The 22,500-nt window shown below is 45.2% G+C and overlaps 1 protein-coding gene and 1 long non-coding RNA gene across 6 annotated transcripts in view; one reads left to right on the top strand and one right to left on the bottom strand.

The window, feature by feature from the left end:
- Positions 1-22,500, top strand: part of FBXO21 (F-box protein 21) — a 48,622-nt gene that overhangs the window by 16,116 nt on the left and 10,006 nt on the right. For 3 of the 5 annotated variants that reach the window (XM_019038985.3, XM_004053962.5, XM_055358120.2), the window contains exons 6-11: positions 95-231; positions 1,833-1,969; positions 7,371-7,550; positions 8,828-8,960; positions 16,367-16,578; positions 18,499-18,656. In XM_019038985.3, the coding sequence (XP_018894530.1) occupies positions 95-231; positions 1,833-1,969; positions 7,371-7,550; positions 8,828-8,960; positions 16,367-16,578; positions 18,499-18,656 (957 nt within the window). The remainder of the gene's footprint in view (positions 1-94; positions 232-1,832; positions 1,970-7,370; positions 7,551-8,827; positions 8,961-16,366; positions 16,579-18,498; positions 18,657-22,500) is intronic. The other 2 variants (XM_055358119.2, XM_004053961.5) reach the window with 1 other exon arrangement.
- LOC129525873 (uncharacterized) overlaps positions 20,432-22,500 on the bottom strand; it is a 54,195-nt gene continuing 52,126 nt past the window's right edge. The window contains exon 3 of the long non-coding RNA XR_008670406.1: positions 20,432-21,059. This is a non-coding gene — a long non-coding RNA (uncharacterized lncRNA). The remainder of the gene's footprint in view (positions 21,060-22,500) is intronic.

Here is a 22,500-nt window from a genome sequence, read left to right as displayed (position 1 = left end):
GGCCATTGCCAATGTCTTCATGTTGTGAGTTGTTTGGGGCACCTGTCACAACCTTTTTTGTGCTTGGGTCCCAGAGTAGATCTCTGTGTTTCAGGTGAATCATCCATGATAATGGAAATAGAACTCCAGAGCCAGGTGCTGGATGCCATGAACTATGTCCTTTATGACCAACTGAAGTTCAAGGGGAATCGAATGGATTACTATAACGCCCTCAACTTATATATGCATCAGGTAAATATAGGTACAGTAATATATGGGTATAGTAATATAGGTATAGTAACTTTTTTTTCCTGTTTTTAGAGACAGGGTCTCGCTCTGTTGCTCAGGCTGCAATGCAGTGGCGCAATCATAGCTTACTGCAACCTCAAACTCCTGGGCTCAAGCGATCCTGCTGCCACACCCTCCTGAGTAGCTAGGACTACATGCCACCACACCCGGCTAATTTTTTATTTTTTGTAGAAATGAGGTCTTGCTATGTTGCCCAGCCTGGTCTCAAACTCCTGGCCTCAAGTGATCCTCCTGCCTTGGCCTCCCAAAGCGCTGGGATTATAGGTGTGAGCCACTGTGCCCATCCTACATGTATTTTTTTAAGCTTCTCTCTGATGGACCGTACATTCTTGAAGGTCAGTACTATGCCTTCCGTCTCTGAGTGCTCGATGAAACTTATTTTTCCTTCCGCTGTAAGGATATTGTTGTGGAGTTTATCTGTTTCCTCATGGAGTATCCTCCATATGCAAACCCTTGAGATAAATTTTTGACTAAAAATAGATATTTCTCTGACTCTATTTGGTCAGTTTGTATCTCGTGAACACTAAACTGTGAAACTAATCAGGGTCCTCTTTACACTGGCCTCTAGCCATTTGGGAGAACCTGTGGCCCAGCTGTGTCAAGTTTGCATCTGTTATATTTATTTTTTATTTGCTTTCTGCCTAGTTCCATTTTCATATTTAGTTTGTTGCCCTGTCTGCTACTTTCATTTTATTTTGTTATATCGTACACACTTTTCCTTGGAACAGTCTTAAATACTTTCTGGAAGAAGGAGGGCCTAAATCAGGGCTTGACCAACTTTTCCTGTAAAAGGCCAGGCAGTAAATTATTTCAGCTTTGGCCAGGCATGGTGGCTCACATTGTAATCCCAGCAGTTTGGGAGGCCGAGGTGGGTGGATCACCTGAGGTCAGGAGTTCGAGACCAGCCTGGCTAACATGGCGAAACCCTGTTTCTACTAAAAATACAAAAAAATTAGCCAGATGGTGGTGGTTGCCTGTAATCCCAGCTACTCGGGAGGCTGAGGCAAGAGAATTGCTTGAACCCGAAAGGTTGCAGTGAGCCAAGATTGCGCCATAGCACTCCAGTCTGGGCAACAGAGCGGGACTCCATCTCAAAAAAAAAAAAAAAAAAAAATTATTTCAGCATTGAGGGCCGTGTGGTCTCTGTTGTTAACCACCAAGTTCTGCCACTGTGGTGTAAAAGGAGGCACAGATAATATAAAAACAACTGAGCGTGGCTGTGTCCAACAAAACTGTATATATGGACATTGAAATTTGAATTTCATGTTACTTTCATATGTCTTTGAATAGTATTAACTATTTTTTCAAACATTAAAAAACATAAAACTTCTTCTTACACAGGCTGTACAAAAATAGCCGGTGGACTGGAATTGCCATGGACCATAGTTTACCCACCCCTGACCTAAATAAGTGAAATACTCACTTAAGCCTCACAAATGAGCGTCATGCCCAGTGCACAATAGGTGCCTAATGAGAATGTTTATTGAAAGAATGAGAACGTAGAGTTTATCCCAGTGAAATAAAAGCATTTTTTTCTGCTTTAGGTTTTGATTCGCAGAACAGGAATCCCAATCAGCATGTCTCTGCTCTATTTGACAATTGCTCGGCAGTTGGGAGTCCCACTGGAGCCTGTCAACTTCCCAAGTCACTTCTTATTAAGGTGGTGCCAAGGCGCAGAAGGGTGAGCATCCGTGACACATTATCTGTGGTCCTGAAGATTTGGTCCCTCTGTGCTGAGAGGCAGTCTGATTTTCATCATCAAGTTGGGTGTTACCACATAGGTTAAAAATAGGACTAGGGTGGTGATGGAACTGTTTTGTTTCCTGGCTGTATCAGTGTCAGTATTCTGGTTGTGTTATTATACTATAACAGTTAAGATGGTACCATCAGGGGAGACTGGGAAAAGGGTACTCTGGATCTTTCTGTATTTCTTAAAACTGCATGTGTGAATCTACATTTATCTCAAAAAGTTTAATTTTAAAAAATAAGACTCTGATTTCAGGGTCTTCTGTGGTTCTCAGAGTCCCTTTGTTCCAAAGCAGATCAGATCAAAGAGTTCTTAAAGAAATTATTTCTTTTCATTCTTCCGTAAAATCTCCCCCTTTGTCCCACATGAGTGGGTGAGGAAGAGAGGAAGGGAGGGAAAGAAGGAGGGGGAGATTGAACAGGGTGGCCATGTTCCCCTTCAGGCAAGGTTGGTGACTGATGAGAATTTTAGAGACCTGGTTACTGAGTTCTGTTTTGTTCTTTTTTAAATCTAGTGTTCTGTAGGGCAAAAAGCTCATTTTCAGTTATAGTCTAGCTTTTCTGAAAGAAATAGTTCAACAGGTAGAAATATATTCTCATTAAATCTACAATTTAGGGGAAAAAGAAAAAAGTTATTTACCTATGTCCTGATCTTTGAAACTCTGTCTTAATGATTAACTCTGATATCCTTTAATGATGAATTGTGTGATAGAAAGTACCAGAGCTTTATAGTCAAACTAGGTTCAAACTTTGCCTTCCTCTGAGGAGGCCTGTTTCTTCCTTGGTAAAATGGATTAATGTTTTTTATAAAGCAGCTTGGAAGATTAAATGAGCTCACCCAGTATATTATATACCCAGGAGAGTTTCTGATGTGACATAGCAAAAAAGTACAATTGGTCTCTGTTCCTACCTCTTAGTTTAAGAAATAAAACATTACATATTTAGTTGAAGCCTCCCAGGTACTCTTCCTCATCCGTTTCTCCTCTCCAGAGCTAACCACCAGTTTGAAAGTGTTTGTTATTTCTTTTTTTTTTTTTTTTTTTTTTTTTTTTGAGACAGGGTCTGGCTGTGCCACCCAGGCTGGGGTGCATTGGCGCAATCTTGGCTTACTGCACCCTCCATCTCCTGGACTCAAGCCATCCTCCCACCCCAGCCTCCCTAGTAGCTGGGACCACAGGCATGTACCACCACCACCTGGCTAATTTTTTTGTAGAGACGGGGTCTCGCCCAGGCTAGTCTTGAACGCCTGAGTTCAAGTGATCCACCTGCCTCAGCCTCCCAAGGTGCTGGGATTACAGGCATGAGCCACCGCGCCTGGCTGTGTTTATTTCCATGCAAATGTTGATGGTTCATTACTTCTGTGTGTTGCCTTAAATACCCATACAGGCTTCCCTTGTGTTCCAGATATGTGTTTCTGAGGATGTACTGGATGGTTTAATTTTTGGATAATGGGGACCCAATTTCCATTATTTTAAGTGGGAAAAATGATTTTTCATCTCATTCCTTCTCCCCAAATAACCCAACCAATCTCCCCAAGTATCTCCAAAATATTCTTAAATACCTATGTAATAATCCACCAAAGATTTCTGTACACTATAAAACATTTAAAACACCAATTACCATGTCATTTGCCACGATAACTTACTACAGGGTAGGATTGTATGCAGTTAACATCATTTTTCCTTCTTGCGCTACAGTGGACATATACTATAATGCAAATGAACAATGAAATAATTTAATACCCCCTAGACACGCGACAGAAACAAGCACTGAGCCCCATAAGGGACTCAGCCCTCAGGGACAAGGCAGGAGCTGCTGGGCTATGGCCCTTTCTGTCCTTTTCTCTTCTCTCTGCCTTTGGCCACTTTTCTCTGTCCCTGTACCAAGACCATATTTTCTTAAGCGCTGTAACTTTATAATTATCCCTGATATCTGGTAGGATGAAACTCTAGCTAGTTCTTCAGAATTGCCTTGGCTGTTTTTAGCTTTTGCTCTCCATATAGATTTAGAATCAGTTTTGTCAGGTTCTTTGGAAACCCTGTGTGTCTGTTGATTGGAGCCAGGGATTACTTTGAATTGGAGTTCTAGATTAATAGGGGGATATTGCCAGTGTCTCACTATCAGTCTTTCTGTGAACATGGACCACTCTGTTTAGGTTGTCATTACTGGCCTTAAAAAGATGTTATCTTTTTCTTCATCAAGCTAACATCTTGTTAGATTTATTCTTAGGTACCTTCCTTTTTTTTTTTTTTTTTTTTTTTGCAGTTGTAAATGGTAATTTTTAAGATTACTTTTTTTTAAGTATTAATGATATACAGAGATGTGGTTGCTATCTAGATACAGTTTTGATCTTCAGTGCCTTGGCTGAATAAATCGTTAGTGCTAATAATTTGTCCATTCCTGGCTTTTCTCTGTGGATAATCATAGTATCTGTGAATAGTGACAATTTGGTTTCTTCTTTTTTGTAACTATATATATTTGTTTCTTTCTCTTGCGTTACTCTGCTGGCTAGATCTTTTTGTACAAAGTTGAATAAAAACAAAGATAGCAGGGACTCTTGCCTTGGGTATGACTTTAAATGGAATGCTTTTAAAATTTCAAAGCCAGGCACGGTGACGCATGCCTGTAGTCCCAGCTGCTTGGAAGGCTGAGGTGGGAGGATTGATTGAGCCCAGTAGTTCAAGGCCAGCTTGGGCAACATAGCAAGACCCTGTCTCAGAAAAAGAAAACAAAAATTCACCATCAGGCATGCTGTTGGGAGCGGTTAGGGATTATGAAAGCTACCATCTAAATTCCTACTTTGCTAAGTTTTATTAATAGCTAGGCATTTGATTTTTTTTTTCAAAATTCTTTTTCTGTGTCTACTCATATGATAAGGTTTTTCTCTTTTAGTCCATATGTTTAGAAATATATTTTTTTGTTGTATTAGAATTTCTTTTTTCAACTTTTAAGTTCAGGTGTACATGTGCAAGTTTGTTACATAGGTAAACTTGCGTTATGGGGGTTTGTTGTGCAGATTATTTCATGCAGGTATTAAGCCTAGTGCCCATTAGTTATTTTTCCTTATCCTCTCCCACCGCCCACCCTCTGATAGGCCCCAGTGTGTATTGTTCCACTCTGGGTCCATGTGTTCTCATCACATAGTTCCCACTTATAAGTGAGAGCATGCAGTATTTGGTTTTCTGTTCCTTTGTTAGTTTGCTAAGGATGATGGCTCTAGCTCCATCCATATCCCTGCAAAGGACATGATTTTGTTCTTTTTTGTGGCTACATAGTATTCCATAGTGTATATGTGTCATATTTTCTTTATCCAGTCTATCACTGATGGGCATTTAGGTTGATTCCAGGTCTTTGCTATTGTGAATAGTGCTGCAGTGAACATATGTGTGCATGTGACTTTATAATAGAATGACTTATATTCCTTTCGGTATATACGCAGTAATGGGATTGCTGGATCAAATGGTTTGGCTGTCTTCAGGCCTTTGAGGAATCACCACACTCTCTTCCACAATGGTTGAACTAATTTACACTCCCACTAACAGTGTATAAGCATTCCTTTTTCTCCACAATCTCCTTAGCATCTGTTACAAAATAGATTTTTTCATGTTCAACTCTCCTTCCATTGTTGCAGCACATCTAACTTAATCACTTATTTGTAAAATACATTGCTGCATTTGATTTACTCATGTTTTATCCAGGATTTTTGCATTTATGATAGCTCATAAATGATCTTGGCCTAGAAATTTTTGTACATTTGTCCTTAGGAAGTTCTAGCCTCATAAAAAGAGTTTAAGAGTGCCTTGTTTCTAGAACATTTATGTAATTCTTATTTTTTTTGTACTTTCCTCATAGGTTTATTTATTTTATTTTTTATTTTATTTTTTTGAGATGGAGTCTCACTTTGTCACCCAGGCTGGAGGGCAGTGGTACGATCTTGGCTCACTGCAACCTCCGCCTCCTGGGTTCAAGCAATTCTCCTGCCTCAGCCTCCCGAGTAGCTGGGATTTCAGGCATGCACCACCACGCCCAGCTAATTTTTGTATTTTTAGTAAAGACAAGGTTTCACAATGTTGGCCAGGATGGTCTCGATCTCTTGACCTCGTGATCTGCCTGCCTCGGCCTCCCAAAGTGCTGGGATTACAGGCGTTAGCCACCGCACCCAGCCATATCCTTGCTAAGGGTAGGTTATAAATATGACTCAAGGAAGAAATTCGATTGGACTTTTTTAGCAACCAAAGAGAGGAATATGCTACGATTTGTAGTGGGCTTCAGATATAAGATGAAACAATAGCTCATAAGAAACACTAATATCCCTGAAACAGAGCCACCTGAATCCTCCATGAGGATTCCACGAGTACTCACAGAGAATGGGCCTGGCAGTGCAGTGAGAGCTTGCATCATGTGACCACTGCTCAGCATTGTGCTCAGCGAGGGCCAGCCCCAGCATACTAGTGCAGTTCGAGTGCAGGTCACAGAAGGCAGAAGAGCTGCAAGAAGAGCTGTGTGATCAAGGCCAGGGGCACAGCTCTCTGTGCTCTAGCACCGGGTTCCCAGCCCAAGGCTGTGATGGGCTCAGCAGGTCTCTGACCACCTCAGCATGTCAGCAGAACTGATGGCCGAATCCTTCTGGTGTGAGGTGCTGTAACTTTTTTTTTTTTTTGAGACAGAGTCTTTTTCTGTCACCCAGGCTGGAGTGCAGTGCAGTAGCATGATCTCGGCTAACTGCAAGCTCCACCTCCGGGTTCACACCATTCTTCTGCCTCAGCCTCCCGAGTAGCTGGGACTACAGGTGCGTGCTACCACACCTGGCCAATTTTTTTGTATTTTTAGTAGAGACAGGGTTTCACCGTGTTAGCCAGGATGTTAGTCACAATCTCCTGACCTTGTGATCCACCCGCCTCAGCCTCCCAAAGTGCTGGGATTACAGGTGTGAGCCACTGCGCCCGGCTGAGGTTCTGTAACTTTCTTCAGATCATCCAGGGCTCAGGATCCACAGACGGTTACCTGCTGCTAATCTATGGAATTAACAGACTGCCTCAGGCATTCCATGAATCTTTATCTTAGCTGAACTTGTAGATACTCCTGGCAGTGAGTTTTAGTCTTCCTAAAGAACGCTATTAGATGACATACATTGGTGCTGTTTCTTAAATGTCAGTGTGCTGTGGTCTTAGCAGAGCTTGCACAAAGGGGTCAGATTTTAAACTTGGACAAGACCTTCATATTGTAAGTAGAAATGTTATGTTCTCAACCTTCAGCCCATGATTTGAGCTACTTACTGTGGAGACTTAAAATAATGAGTTGTTCTGCTCTCATCTGATATTTGGCTCTTTGGATAGGGCGACCCTGGACATCTTTGACTACATCTATATAGATGCTTTTGGGAAAGGCAAGCAGCTGACAGTGAAAGAATGCGAGTACTTGATCGGCCAGCACGTGACTGCAGCACTGTATGGGGTGGTCAATGTCAAGAAGGTGTTACAGAGAATGGTGGGAAACCTGTTAAGCCTGGGGAAGCGGTAAGGTTTTCTTGGTTTTCTAGTACTTCTGCAGAGCATATGTCTTTAGAGGCTTGAATTGTGTTTGAGATGTGCCAAGTGACTTTTCTTTGAGATCTTTGCAGTAGACCCTGAGAAGTTCTCTTTGCGAGTACTGAAAGCATTCTTCAGTAACAAGAATATCTTAGACTAGGAAAGATATTTTTCAAGGGCAAGATCTTCTCATATCCAAATGCTTTGCCGTCTTTTAATTTATACCTTCCTATCATTAGATAAGAAAACAAAAATATGAAACTGTCGTTTCTAAGTCCAAGAAAATTTGTCATATAGGGAAAGTAGAAAGTTGTAGACTGTATATTATAGTAGTAGTTTTATGTCTAATGACAGAATTCTTTTTTCTAATAGACTATTTTTTAGAGCAGTTTTAGGCTAACTGCAAAATTGAGCAGAAAGTACAGAGAGTTCCCATATCCTCCCTGCCCTACACATGCGTAGCCTCCCTCACTGTCAACATCCTCACCAGAGCAGTGCATTTGTTGCAGCCAGTGAACCTGCACTGACGCATCATTATCACTGAGGGTTCACTCTTGGTGTCTTATATTCTGTGTGTTTGCACAAACACATAATGACATGTGTCCCCCTTTATAGTATCACACAGAGTAGTTTCACTGGCCAAAAATATCCTCTGTGCTTCGCCTACTCAGAATTCTTTTTTTTTTTTTTTTGAGACAGAGTTTCGCTCTTGTTGCCCAGACTGGAGTGCAATGGCGTGATCTCAGTTCACCACAACCTCTGTCTCCTGGATTCAAGCGATTCTCCTGCCTCAGCTTCCTGAGTAGCTGGGATTACAGGCATGTGCCACCACGCCCAGCTAATTTTTGTATTTTTAGTAGAGACGGGGTTTCTCAATGTTGGTCAGGCTGGTCTCGAACTCCCGACCTTAGGTGATCCGCCCGCCTTGGCCTCCCAAAGTGCTGGGATTACAGGCATGAGCCACTGCGCTCGGCCTTCAGAATTCATTTTTAATTATGTACAGTGTTATTGCAGTGACTGCTTAGTAAAAATGCTTCTGATTTTAATTTAGTACCCATCACCAAAGTAGGGCACAAGATTTATGTTTATTGTGTATTTTTTTTTTCTTAAGAGCATTGTATCTCTTTGTTGAGCTGAGAAGGAATACCAGAATCAGAAAACGTTTGGGATTTGTGTCAATTATATTTAAAACCTGGGCCTTGAAAAAGAGAGTCTTTGCTGAAAAAACAAGCAGGATGAGACAAAGATTGTTTTTCCTCTGCTAGGGAAGGCATCGACCAGTCATACCAGCTCCTGAGAGACTCGCTGGATCTCTATCTGGCAATGTACCCGGACCAGGTGCAGCTTCTCCTCCTCCAAGCCAGGCTTTACTTCCACCTAGGAATCTGGCCAGAGAAGGTAATTATTTTACTTTGATGCTTTGCACTTGCCTTAGAAAGGGAAGTCCTAGATTGAAGGGTGCCCGTGACAAGCTTATCTTTGTGTTAACATGGGGAATAAACACAAATTTATTCAGTCTCCCAATCATAACCCATTGGTAGATTTTTTTTACTTCTCTTATTCTAAGGAAAATTGGTTCCACTGCCAGGAATTGCCTGTTCTCTTTGTGGTCAGCTCCTTAAACCCTAGAACCACAAAGCCTCTGTACCCGCTACTCAACCACTGGGGCCCTCAGATCGTTTTCCCCGAGTCACCCTCACTCAGCAAGGGAAAGCAAAGCTGTAAATGGTCAACCTCCAGCTGTACTGTTAGCAACTACATTGGCCATGAATAAGTACTCCTGTTTGCACAGGAAAATTGGATCTTAGATATGTTCAAGTCCAGCCACTGGACTAGAGAAGGACTCTCTGAAAACCATTGAATTTTGACACTGTTTCACTTGAATTTTCTCAGTTTTTTAATGGCCCCCTTTGGGCAGCAGCATGCCCTTTCAGAAGGCTGCGGTGTTTACCTCCATGAGCTGTGTGGATGCAGCACATGGAGAGGCCCGTTGTGTATAATGGTGCAGGAGCCAGCTGCACGTTCCCACCATGCCCTGGCCCTTCTCTGGAAATATGTGAATAGTCCTTTTTGTTTGTTTAGAGCAGAATTTAATTCTGAGGTCTCACAGGCCATCAACATAAACTCATCTCCCTGTGTCATTAGAGAGGGGTAAAATCTTCCTTGAAAAAGTAAATATTATAAGTGACTCTACATTGCTTAAATTTAAAGTCTCACTGATTCACAACTTCGGAGATCTAAAATAGTTCTAAGAAATGATGCATTAGTAGGAAAACCCCAAGGCTCCTGTTTTAAGAAAAGATGTCAGCCGGGCATGGTGGCTCATGCCTGTAATCCCAGCACTTTGGGAGGTTGAGGCAGGTGGATCACCTGAGGTCAGGAGTTCAAGACCAGCCTGGCCAACATAGTGAAATCCCATCTCTACTAAAAGTACAAAAATTAGCTGGGCGTGGTGGTGGGAACCTGTAATCCCAGCTACTCAGGAGGCTGAGGCAAGAGAATTGCTTGAACCCAGGAGGCGGAGGTTGCAGTGAGCTGATACCATGCCACTTCACTCCAGCCAGTGCAACAGAGCAAGACTCTGTCTCAAAAAAAAAAAAAAAAGAAAAGAAAAGAAAAGCTGTCATCTGTAGCCCACACAGCAAATGTCCTCCCAGAACATATGTGTAATGTGGTAGAGGAATTACTGGAAAAGAAAACTTTCCACTGAAGTTACCAACTACTTGTCCAAGATGTAATCATTTATTTTCATTTTATTTATGTATTTTAATTTTTTTTTTTTTTTAAATAGAAACTGAGTTTCACCATGTTGCCCAGGCTGGCCTTGGACTCCTGGGCTCAAGCCCATCTTGGCCTCCCAAAGTGCTGGGATTACTGGTGTGTGCCACCACACCCTGCCTATTTATTTATTTATTTGGGGTTTTTTTTGTTTGTTTTTTTGAAATGGAGTCTTGCTCTGTCGCCCAGGCTGGAGTGCAGTGGCACGATCTCAGCTTGCTGCAGCCTCTCCCTTCCAGGTTCAAGCAATTCCCCTGCCTTAGCCTACCGAGTAGCTGGGACTATAGCTATACCACCACGCCTGACTAATTTTTGTATTTGTTTTAGTAGAGACGGGGTTTCACCATGTTGGCCAGGCTGTTCTCGAACTCCTGACCTCAAGCAGTCTGCGTTCCTTAGCCTCCCAAAGTGCTGGGACTGCAGGCATGAGACACCACACCCAGCCCCTGCCTATTTATTTTTGATACCAGGATATATATACACTTTTTACTTTAGACTTGTTAAGGAGTTTTTATGAGATGCAGAGCAAAGCAAGTTTCTTTTTTTCTTTTTCTTTTTTCTTTTGTTTCTTTCTTTTTGAGACAGTCTCACTCTCTTGCCCAGGCTGGAGTGCAGTGGCGCAATCTTGGCTCACTGCCACTTCTGCCTCGTGGGTTCAAGTGATCCTCCTGCCTCAGCCTCCCAAGTGGCTGGGATTACCGACATGTGCCACCACGTCTGGTTAATTTTTATATTTTTAGTAGAAATGGGGTTTCACCCTGTTGGCCAGGCTGGTCTTGAACTCCTGACCTCAAGTGATCCGCCTGCCTCGGTCTCCCAAAGTGCTGGGATTGCAGGTGTGAGCCACCGTGACCGGCCTGCAAGTTTCTTTAAATGTAAATTTGATAGTTAAATTTTGAGTCATTGTCGAAGTGATGCTATTAACATCCCCTTTTAGGGGGAAATCTTGACATTTGCTGCTGAAGTCCATCTCTTGGGTGACCCCTCATTCAGAGATTAGGGGAGAAAAGTGGCTCATTGCCAGCGGCACGTGTGACTGCCTACCCTTAATAAATGCATAATCCAGCTAGGGCCCCTGAGACAGCCAAGGAAAACTCTGGGACTCCCAGTGTGGAAGAAGCCAGGGGGTGCTGAAGAAATCGAAGAAGGTTCCTCTCCAGAGGAAGGGTTTGAGGTGTGACCTTGAAAAATGAAAAACAACTTCAGAGGGCAGAAAAGTACGTGACTCCAGCCAGTGGGAACAGCCTGCACGTGGTCCAGGGGTGGGAGGGTGTGGCGCCTGCAGATGTCAGCCTAGCACGGATTTCTATGTTGATGAGTGTGCAGTTTGAGGTGTATTTTTACATATGTGTGTATGAAATTGTTACGGAGTGTGAGACCAGTTTGTGGAAGGCTTTGAGTTTATCAAGTGAAAGGGAGACATTCCTGAGCTGGGAAGGCCTGAAGGTTATCTTGTTATTGATTGAATTAAATCAGGAAGAGCTAAGAAACATCAGCCGCCTTGGTCACTGTCACAGTAATGCAGGGTTATGATGGCTGTATGGACATAGAGAGGGCGGGATGGTGAGATTTTAAGTCGGGAGTACTGACTGAACGCCTCCTTCCATCTTCTTAGCAGCCCTATAGGGTAGATACTATTTTTCTTTTTGCCATATGGGAAATAATGAAACCGAGGCAGGGAAAAGTTAAATAACTTAGCCAGGTCTCCTGCACATGCCGTGACGACACTAGGAGTTCAGTGCAGGCAAGCTGATGCCCGAGCCCACCCCACGCGGCATCCCGTGGTACAGTGGGCCAAGGCCAGAGTGCTTCTGAAGAAGCCAGCACACAGGCACCTTCTCCTTCCTGCTGCCAGACCTTCGTCCTCATCATGATCCATAGTTCTCCTTTCCCTCTTTCTCTTCCTTTCAGTGGAAAAGGTATCCCTCCAATTTTCCAAGGCAAACACCCCTCTCTTCTATTAGAAGGAAAACAAAAAGCACTCCCTGTCTGCCCTGCAGGAATTTCCCTGGGTTGCCACCTTTCCTCCTCCCCAAGAGCTGAAGCTCTTAGTCTGCCTCCCACTCACTCCCCAGGACATCAGGACCCGTTCCCATGCCTCCTCCATAGGCACTGTTCTTGCCAAGGAAGCCAGTGACCCTCTTTGGCTGAAACCATTCTCCTCGTTGATAAATGCAGTACATACTTTTTCTTTCTGTATCTTGCCCTGTCACTGCGGGCTACTCCCTTCTGGGAACACTCGGTTACTTTTGCTCTGTGGTCTCTGGTTCTCAGGCTCTTGCTATTTCCCCCCTTCAAGGCTGAAGGATGGTTTCTAGACGTCTTCTACCCTGCACCTGTGCCCTAGGACAGTTCCCCTCTTCTTGTGTCAGCTTCTGCCTGTCTGCTGTGGCTGCTGGAGCACTGGACCCCTGCCTGGACCCTGGGCTCCAGACCAGCATATCTACACACCTGCTACACCCCTGCACGTGACTCTGTCTCCCAGACGGGTGTAAGTCGACCCGCTGAGACCAGCACTTCTGCAGCCCGAAGCAGTGCCCTGGCCTCCTGCATGTCCTCTCTCTCTCGACTCTGAGCCCCTGTGAACCCGCTCTGTATGCAGGCCAGAGGAATCTTAACAAAATATCAATTAGGTCCCTTCACTGCTTAAACCCCTCAGGGTGGCTCCCCTCTTGCCTTGAAGACCAGACTTGCTCTCCTCCGTGTGGCTTTTAGGTTCTCGGCGGTCTGGCCCTGCTTGCCTGATGCTCCCCACCTCCCATGGAGTTCCTTGGTCCTCTCTTGCACCCACTACTTTTTCTGTGTGCCTGCACTGTCTTGCTTCAGTCTTTTGCATGTGCTGCGTGTCTGCCCAGGGCCTCTGCTCATCCTCAACTCCATTTGCTGGCTCACTTCTGCCCAGCTGTCAGCTTAGACTTCTGCCTCCTCCGAAACCCCTTCCCTGGTTCCTGTGTGCGGCCAGGTCATGTTTTCCCGTCGTTCCTGTGCTTGCCCTTCCTAGAGCTTTGTCCAGTCTGTGGTAGCTGCTGCTCCGTCATCCGTCTCCATTAGAACATGTTCTTTAAGGACCAGGACCAGGTCTTGGTCTTGTTGCCTTCCCCATGCTCTCAACACAATTCCTGGCCCATGATAGGAGCTCAAAAAATTGTTTAAATGAATAATTAAGAAATAACTGCCAGGTGCAGTGGCTCACGCCTGTAATCCCAGCACTTGGGGTGGCAGAGGCAGGTGGATCACTTGAGGCCAGGAGTTTGAGACTAACTTGAGCAACATGACAAAACCCGGTCTCTACCAAAATAAAATACAAAAAGTAGCTGCACATGATCGCATGTGCCTGTAGTCCCAGCTACTTGCGAGGCTGAGGTGGGAGGATCTCCTGAGCCTGGGAGGTCAACGCCAAGGCTGCAGTGAGCCATGATCACGCCACTGCACTCCAGCCTGGGTGACAGGGTGAGACCCTGTCTCAAAAAAAATGTGGCAGAACTTCATTAGATATGAATAAATAAGACTCAAAGGATGTCCAGATTTTTCAACACGGAGGCAGTTTATGCCACTCTGAAAGTAGGTATTTCGAGAGCAGGCCTGTTTTGGTAGTAGGAGAGTGTTTTGTGTGGGGTATGATGCATTCATCCTGACCTGAAGCCATCGAGTGCAGATGCCCAGTAGCCTTTAGCAGGAGCTCCCAGCATCAGCATCTGGTAACTGAAGCCCCAGAAGTAGTGGATCCCATAGACAATGGATCTCAAGAAAGCAGAGCCAAGAACTTCAGAGAGAACCTTAGAGGGAACCTGGAATTCAGGGACAGAGCAGGGGCCAGCAAACTATAGCTTGTGGGCCAGATTCACAAAGCCTGTTTTTGTGAATAAGTTGTGTTTGTTTACTTATTATCTATAGCTTTTTTCAAGCTACAGTGGCAGAGTTGAGTAGTTAAATCAGGGACTGTGTAGCCCCCAAAGCTTAGTGTCTCTTCTCTAGCCCTTTACAGAAAAAGTTTACCAACCCCTAGGCTAGAGGGAGAAGAGCGGTATAGGGAAATGCATCATGGGTAATAGACCCCAATCCAGGATCTCCACCCCAGAAGTGGTGATCTTGCGGCATTCTAGGCCTAGAGTATTTGGTGGGGACAGCATGGTGCCTGGGTCAACACTGTCTGCAAATACGCCAGGCCCCGAGGCACAATGTCTTCATTTCTGCCCTCTCCCTTCGCTCTCAGCCACACATCCAGCGCAGGTGGGGGTAATTATCCTTGACCTTATCTAGACTTCCTCTGTTCTCTGACGATGCCAAGTTCTGACCATTTTACTTATCTGATGGGGAGGTGGCTGCTAGGAGAGAAGGGGAGCTGTGTGTGTGGAACACAGTGGAGGGGCAGAAAAAGCGGCTTGTTGGTACTCTTTCAGGCCACAAGGACAGCCATTATGCAGGCACTGTCAGTAGGTGCTTCCTATTAAAGTAAAGGGTAAATCTGCGAGTGTCCCAGAATTAAAAGCACCCAGCTGGAGGTAGAGGCACAGGGGGATTGGCTGTCTGTTGATTCTTGTCAAAACTGGGTTTGGGGTACTTGGGATTATACTGCTTTGTCCATTTTTATGTGTTTGGAACTTTTTGTAGTAGTTAATTTAAAATGCTCCTGCTCTTGCTAGGATATGACACTGGTTGAGACCAAGAGTTGATCTTGACACCCAGAGCCACAGCCTCACTCCACCTCTCCACAACCCTGTGACCCCGGGCAAGTCACTTCACTAAGCCTGAGTCCTGTTCAGGAAGTGGCAGTGATTAAAAGCTTTTTTTTTTTTTTTCTTCACCTAATCCTCCCAATTTGAAGATCAAGAAATTACTGACCTTCAAATGGGAAGGATTAAGTGAAACAAAAAACCTGATGGACTTGGCACAGTGACCAGCAGAGAATAGTGTTCAGTAAATGTTGAGGTCCAGCACGTCGCAGTCTGAAAGGCAAGATAATAACATGGTGCCTAAAACTGGAGTTTTCACAATACTTTGACAGGCTCACAATGCATCAGCAAATAGGACAGTGATTACTCATGATTTGATAAGCTAAGAAAGGAATTCAGAGGTAAAAACGCCAGCTAGTCTGACAGATCTGGGCCTAGAGTCCAGGTTGCTGTAATGCACTAAGCAGGCTGTAATCCAGGACTCAGTAAATTGGAAGGAGAACCTTGTCAGAAATTCTATGCTAACGGCTGTAAACATAATGGGTGCGAAATAATTGTATGTCTGTGTCTTTTTAAACGTGGAGTTTTTTCCACAGAGGCACTGTGTGCAGTAGAGGCGGTAATAGTGGAGTCAGACAGGCCTGCTACTCTGTGCTACTAGTTTAACCTCTGCATAGATGTAGTTTCTCCTGCTGCCTGCTGAATACCAAATACCATGATGAGTTAAGACCACTGAAGTGACCAGCAGGATTTTAGAACTCTGATATATGTGGCTCCCTCCTCCTAGTGTAGCTTCATAAACTGAACGAATGCATCCCTTTGGTGCCCACTCTGTGACCTTTTCCATCTTTTCCAGCACTGAGACAGTTGTGTCAAACATCCTCTTGGTCTCGATTAACGCAATTTAGCATTTTTTTTTCCCTCTGAATTCATGAGTGGCAAGTGAAAATCATTCCTGTGTATTGAAAAAACGTGGATTCTCACATTTCCCATGCCGACCAAGCATGCTAGGTGCCGTTAGAGCCCACCTCATCCAGAGTGCCCTAGGTGGTGGGCCCTCGCCTGCGTCCCCAGCGCTTATCCCAGCACACTGGTTTCCAAAGAACTCCTCAGGTTGACACTGGTTGAATTGGGATATCCTGGGCCAGCTGCCAGTGTTACAGTAGAGCCCAACCCTGGGCATCTGCAGTGCCGATTTGGTGGCGGTCCATCAGAGGATGGTCCAGAGACCTGGACCGGGTCGATCAGGGCATAGCCACCCCTTGTGGTCCTTTGCTTTGTTAGGTTACGTAGGTAGGTCTAAATCCCTCGCCGCAAAAAAGAAAAGGCCTAGCTGAAAATATTATCTTTTAGTCTTTCTGTCTTGTTTTGAAGGTGCTTGACATCCTCCAGCACATCCAAACCCTAGACCCGGGGCAGCACGGGGCGGTGGGCTACCTGGTGCAGCACACTCTAGAGCACATTGAGCGCAAAAAGGAGGAGGTGGGCGTAGAGGTGAAGCTGCGCTCCGATGAGAAGCACAGAGATGTCTGCTACTCCATCGGGCTCATTATGAAGCATAAGAGGTGAGTGCCCGGGTTCATCTGTCCTGCAGTGTCCGTTCCAGAGGGGCTGCAGAGACACACATGCACCTGGTGAGCCCCCAGGACACAGTGGAGGAGGAGCTGACTGGATCACTTATCTCCCGAGTGCGCACCGCGGGGAAGACAGAAAGCTGAACCTCTTTTTTTTCTTTTTGAACCGTGTCTTTGACCTTTGTGTTTTTTAAGCAGCAGCTTACTTTCCTGAGAGATCTTCTAGTGTTTTTAGTGGCCTTTAGATGTTTGACCCTTCTCTGTGTGTGAGAACATGGAAGTAACTTTGGAAGCCACAAGTTTTTTCTCTCATTTCCTCATTGTTCTTATATCTTGTCACTTAATCTCAGTCTCTTAAATCCGATAGGCACTTGGTCTATTTACCAGGCAAAATTAAACTGTATCCAAAATGATTGGAGCAGTTTACATCCCACCAGCAGGCTGGGAGCCTGGAGTTCCTATTCTCGCCTGGTGCTATTGCCAGACCTTTAAAAGTGTACTTACCTGAGAAAGGGCAAATAGTGTTTCACTGTGGTTTTAATTTCTGTTTCCTGGGTTACTAAACACGTTAAGGTTCTTTTCATATATTTACTGGTTATCCAAGTTCCAAATATCCTTTTATTAAGCGCCTATTCAAACATTTCGTTTTTCTTTTCTTTTTTTTTTCCCCCCTTTGGAGACAGAGTCTGGGTCTGTTGCCCAGGCTGGAGTGCAGTGTTGCAATCTCAGCTCACCTGCAACCTCTGCCTCCCAGTTCAAGCGATTCTCATGCCTCAGCCTCCCAAGTAGCTGGGACTACAGGCGCATACCACCACGCCTGGCTAATTTTTTGTGTTTTAGTAAAGACAGGGTTTCACCATGTTGGCCAGGCACGTCACTAACTCCTGACCTAAAGTGATCTGCCGTCTCAGCCTCCCAAAGTGCTAGGATTACAGGTGTGAGCCACCGCACCCAGCCCATTTCGTGTATTTTTTTCTGTTGAGTTATTAGTCCTCCCTAATATGATATGTAGTTGTTCTTCTGTGTATCAATCTCTACGTGGCGATAAGTTGCAAATATCTTTTCCCAGTTTTTGGCTGGTGGTTTTCATTCTTTATTGCATTTTTTTAAAACTTTTAAATGGAAATTTGCAAAGATTTATAAGAGAGAAAGGACTATAAGGAACCAGGTGGTGTTCCTGTCATCCAGCCTCAACAGCTGCTATACGGGGTGAATCTTACTCTCCCCTGCACCCTCCAGACCTTCCTCCCTGGGTTAATTGACGCAAGTGCCAGATGCCATTTCACCTGTAGCGATTTCAGTATGTACCTCTAAAAGGCAGGGGCGCTCTCTCCTTCTCTGTCTTTTAATATTTAACATCTTGTTATCACATCTAGAAAACCCCAGTTCCTTAACTTCATGCAGTATCTAGTGAGAGTTCCTATTTCCCCAGTTGTCTCATATTTTTAAATGTTTGGATCAGGATTTGTTAGTCTCTTGGTTTTAGTGATGTCAGATTGGTTAGTCTTTTCCTTTACGGCTGTATTTTTAGTGCCTTGTTTTAACAAACCTTCCCTATCTTGAGTCATGAAGATACTTTCTATTTTAGAAGTTCTGCATTTAACACCTGAGTCTTGGTTGTGCTGAGAATTGAATTTGGTGTGCTGTTGTCAGGCCAGGTCCCCATACCTTTTTCTTTTGGGTAACCAGTTGTCGTCTAATCACTTTTTGTTGAAAAGTTTATTCTTTTCCAGATAAAGTGCTATGTTGATAATAAGAGGTGTTTATAAAAGGGGTTAGGGGTGTCCTGAAAAATGATTCACCGTGGAGTAAAGCAGGTAACTGAGGATGTGAGCTGAGAAGCCACGCGGTTGTCTGGAGGTTGTTGCGGCCGGGTCTGCAGGGACTGACTGCTCCCCCTGTGTTAACTAGGTATGGCTATAACTGTGTGATCTACGGCTGGGACCCCACCTGCATGATGGGACACGAGTGGATCCGGAACATGAACGTCCACAGCCTGCCGCACGGCCACCACCAGCCTTTCTATAACGTGCTGGTGGAGGACGGCTCCTGTCGATACGCAGCCCAAGGTAAGCAGCGGGTTCCACTTGTGCCAGTGGCCCCGTGGGCGTGTTTTCAGCGCACGTTTGAGCCCTCGGGTAGGTACTGTGGGCGTGGGCCATCGGTTCCTTCAGAGGCGGCCTACGCCCCATGGCCGGCCTCCTTCGGGCCCACAGTCAGCTAAACGTGGCTGGGTCTGCACAGGTGCCGCCCTGGCGAGGGGTCAGTAGTCACACCCGCCCTCCCGCAGGGCCTCCGCTCCCACAGCCCGGACATCTGATTGGCCACTGTCTATGCCAATCAAATTCCTGTAAGTCCTGCCTCCTGGACCCTGCCCTTGGCTCCTCCCAGACTAGAAGGGAACCAGATGAACACCTGGGGACCCCCTAGTGCTCCCTTGCCTCCCAAGGCTGTGGCTGCCGGCTGACGCCGGAGACGCCCTCGTGTGGCCACCTGTGGGAACTGCAGCCCACAGCGCCGGCCCTGGGAGCACCTGAGAGCCCGCAAGTGTGCAGTAAGGTTGGGTAGGCGTCTGGGCCACTGCCGCCCCGGCAGGTGCCAGCCCAGGGCAAGGCTGAGGTGGAGACTGACAGAGCCTGTGGAAGCCGGTAAGAGACAAGAATGCCTTCAGTGTGAGTCTCCCTTCTCTTTGTTCCTGTTGAATTTCACCTCTACTTAATAGGATGAATTCGGTGTGTGTCTGTCAAAGCATTCACATTGATTAATTAATAATTCACATTTATTAATAAAAATGAATGTGAATGCTAATGTAGTGCCATTCTGTGACGGGCATCATTCTAATGTATATTAACTCCATTTGAGAAACATCATCATCATTTTCTAGGTGAGGAAACTGAGGCACAGGGAAGCCATTGAGATTTTAACTTAGAGAACACGATTTGAAGCCAGGCAGCTTGACAGAGCCTCCTCTTCCTCCATCATGCTGTACCTGCTCATGTCTGAGGTTTGACCTAACTCAATATTATGTTCTGATAAATCCAATAATCAAAATATGGGATGTATAAAAATCTCAGAACTTTCTGAAAGGCTGGAGATTGCCAGGTGAGGTGGCTCACACCTATAATCCCAGCACTTCGAGAGGGTGAGGCAGGAGGATTGCTTGAGCTCAGGAGTTGGACACCAGCCTGGGCAACACAGCAAGACCTCATCTCTGCAATTTAAAAATTAGCCAGGCAGAGTCGTGTGCACCTGTGTTCCCAGCTACAACACAGCAAGACCCCATCTCTACAAAAAAATTTAAAAATTAGCCAGGCAGAGTAGTGTACACCTGTGGTCCCAGCTATTCAGGAGGCTGGGTTGGGCGGATCACTTGAGCCTGGGAAGTGAAGGCTGCAGTGTGCTCTGATTGTGTTGCTGCACTCCAGTCTGGGTGACAGAGTGAGACCTCATCTTAAAATAAAAGGCTGGAAAATAATGATTATTGTCAGTTAATTAGAAACTGAAAGGATCCCCTGGAACAGCAGCATCAAGATAAATGTTTGTTGAAACTGCAGGTCGCTTGCCCTGTCTCAGTGTGATGGGGACGGTGTAAGGGGTTTCTGTGCTCCCTGTGGCAGATGGAGGCACCAACGGTAATGTTATTTAACTTTTGAAGCTGTGTCAAATATAAGCAATCTCTAAAAATCAACACATGATTTGGACATTATTGACTGATTCACTGGGCCACTGGTGCCAGCACAAGTCACCTGGTAAGCACTTGATAGCCTACAACAAATGGCGTTCACAAGAATAAATGAGCATTTTCTTTTCAACAACACCGTGGGCCAGTGTCTATGGCTTTACCACATGGCATCATGATTCACTGTTTAGAGTTGGTCTTAAGTATTTGGTTTTAGGGGTTGTGATATGTTCACTTCAGAAGTTGATCTCTAATCATATCTAGGTAAACATGCAATGTAAGGTTTAGTCATAAAATTGTCATTACTGAAAAAATTAATATCTGCTTGTTGGTTTTACCATCTGTTAAATTGAGATGGAACTAAATGATGGGTAATGTTAGCAAATTGGCTTCTTGAATTTAAAATGTAGAACTTCAAAGCTGTTCCTACACTATGAGAGTTCCCGTCTTCTGCCGGCGGCTCCATCAGCGCTGCGTCAGCAAGCGCTTCCTGAGGGACTCGGAGTCCTGGGCCGAGGGGCAGATCTCCCCCAACATGCCTGATACGTGGCTGTCTTCAGGGTCCTCCCTCTCCAGGGGACTCTCCTCTAGGCCTTCATCTCCTTCCCCCTTGGGGTGTCTGTGGATGTGCTGGTGACTCCCAAAGCCGTGTTTCCATCCCGAGCTCTTCTCTGGGCTCCGTGCCCACCTCTGTAACAGCCCCCGGGCATGTGTGCTTGGAGGGCTCTCAGGGGTCTTCTCTCCAACATTCTTACCCCGACTCACTGAACCCATTGTTTTAACTCGATTATCTCTGTAAAGAAAGAAAAAACATGAACTCATTGTGCCCCCATACCCCCCTTGCTCCTGCCTGCCCCATCTCACTAGTGACACCACGTGGGGGCCGTGTCTTGCTCTTCTCCCCTTGCCCTCGCCATACATCTGTCTACACACCCTCTGCTGTCTCCTCATGTGTCTCCCATTTCCATTCTGGTGGTCTCTGCTTGCCTACTTCCTAACTGGCACCTGCCTCCCGGCCTGTCCCCAACCGGGCATTTTCCTTAGCAACAGCAAGAGGATCTTCCTAGCGTGTCCCTGGACCGGGCCACTTGCTGCTTGAATTGACTGACCATCAGGAGTTTCTCATCGGCAGGCAGTCCAGAATGCTTTACCAGGCCCTAGGGATCTGGCCTTCCCCTTACAGCCCCAGCACGGTTCCCACGCCTGGCATACTCCAGCCCACTTCCGTTCATCTTCCTTGAAGTCATCATTCTTGCTTGCACGTGGAACAGTTAAAAGAATACATCAAATACCCCCATTTACCCCCCAGTCAATTCAACAGTGAATGGTTCCCATATTTGCTTTATCTATAGAGATTTTACTGTTTTCCTGCACCATTTGAAAGAATATTGCAGACATGACCTAATTATGTCTGAGTATAAGGAGATTCCTCTGCATAACCGCAATTACATTATCACACCTAATAACAATTATTTTATAATATCTAATAGTTTTCAAATTTCTCAGTTGTCACAAAATAACTTTATGCCTATTTTTGGCTGGTTTCTTAAAATCAGGATCCAACCAGAATTCATTCACTGCATTTGGTTGTTTTTTTTCTTTGTAGTCTCTCTTATTAAAGACAGTTCCTCATTCTTCATTTTTTTCCCCCCCTTTTTCATATGACTTTGACTTTTTGAAGAATCCAGACTGGTTGTCTTGTAATTTTTTTTTTTTTTTTTTTTGAGACAGGGTGCTCTGTCACCCAGGCTGGAGTGCAGTGGTGCAAACATGAGTCACTGCAGCCTCAACCTCCTGGGCTCAAGTGATCCTCCTATCTCAGCCTCCCAAGTAGCTGGGAATGCAGGCATGCGCCACCACACCTGGCTATTTTTTGTGTTTTTGTAGAAACGGGCTTTCACCATGTAGCCCAGGCTGGTCTCGAACTCCTGGAGTCAAGCATTCTGCCCGCTTCAGCCTCTCAAAGTGTTGAGATCACAGGTGTGAGCCACCGTGCCTGGCCATTGTCTTGTAAATTGTATAACATTTTGGATTTGCCTCATTGGTTCCTTAACTGTATGATGTCTGCCAGCTGGGAGTGAAGTCTGAGTCGTGATTAGATCGGGATAAGAATTCTTGGGGAGGATACTTCACATCCCTTGCCGCGTGCTTCCCACTGGGTCTCATCAGGGGCCCCCTGTGAGTGATACTGAGTTTGGTCACTTGGCTAAGATAGTGACTCACTATTTCAATTA

This window comes from Gorilla gorilla, chromosome 10, assembly GCF_029281585.2.
Source record: "Gorilla gorilla gorilla isolate KB3781 chromosome 10, NHGRI_mGorGor1-v2.1_pri, whole genome shotgun sequence".
Taxonomy (NCBI): Eukaryota; Metazoa; Chordata; class Mammalia; order Primates; family Hominidae; genus Gorilla; species Gorilla gorilla.
The sequence above is the reverse complement of the archived record's forward strand: the minus strand, read 5'-3'. Positions and strand labels throughout refer to the sequence as shown.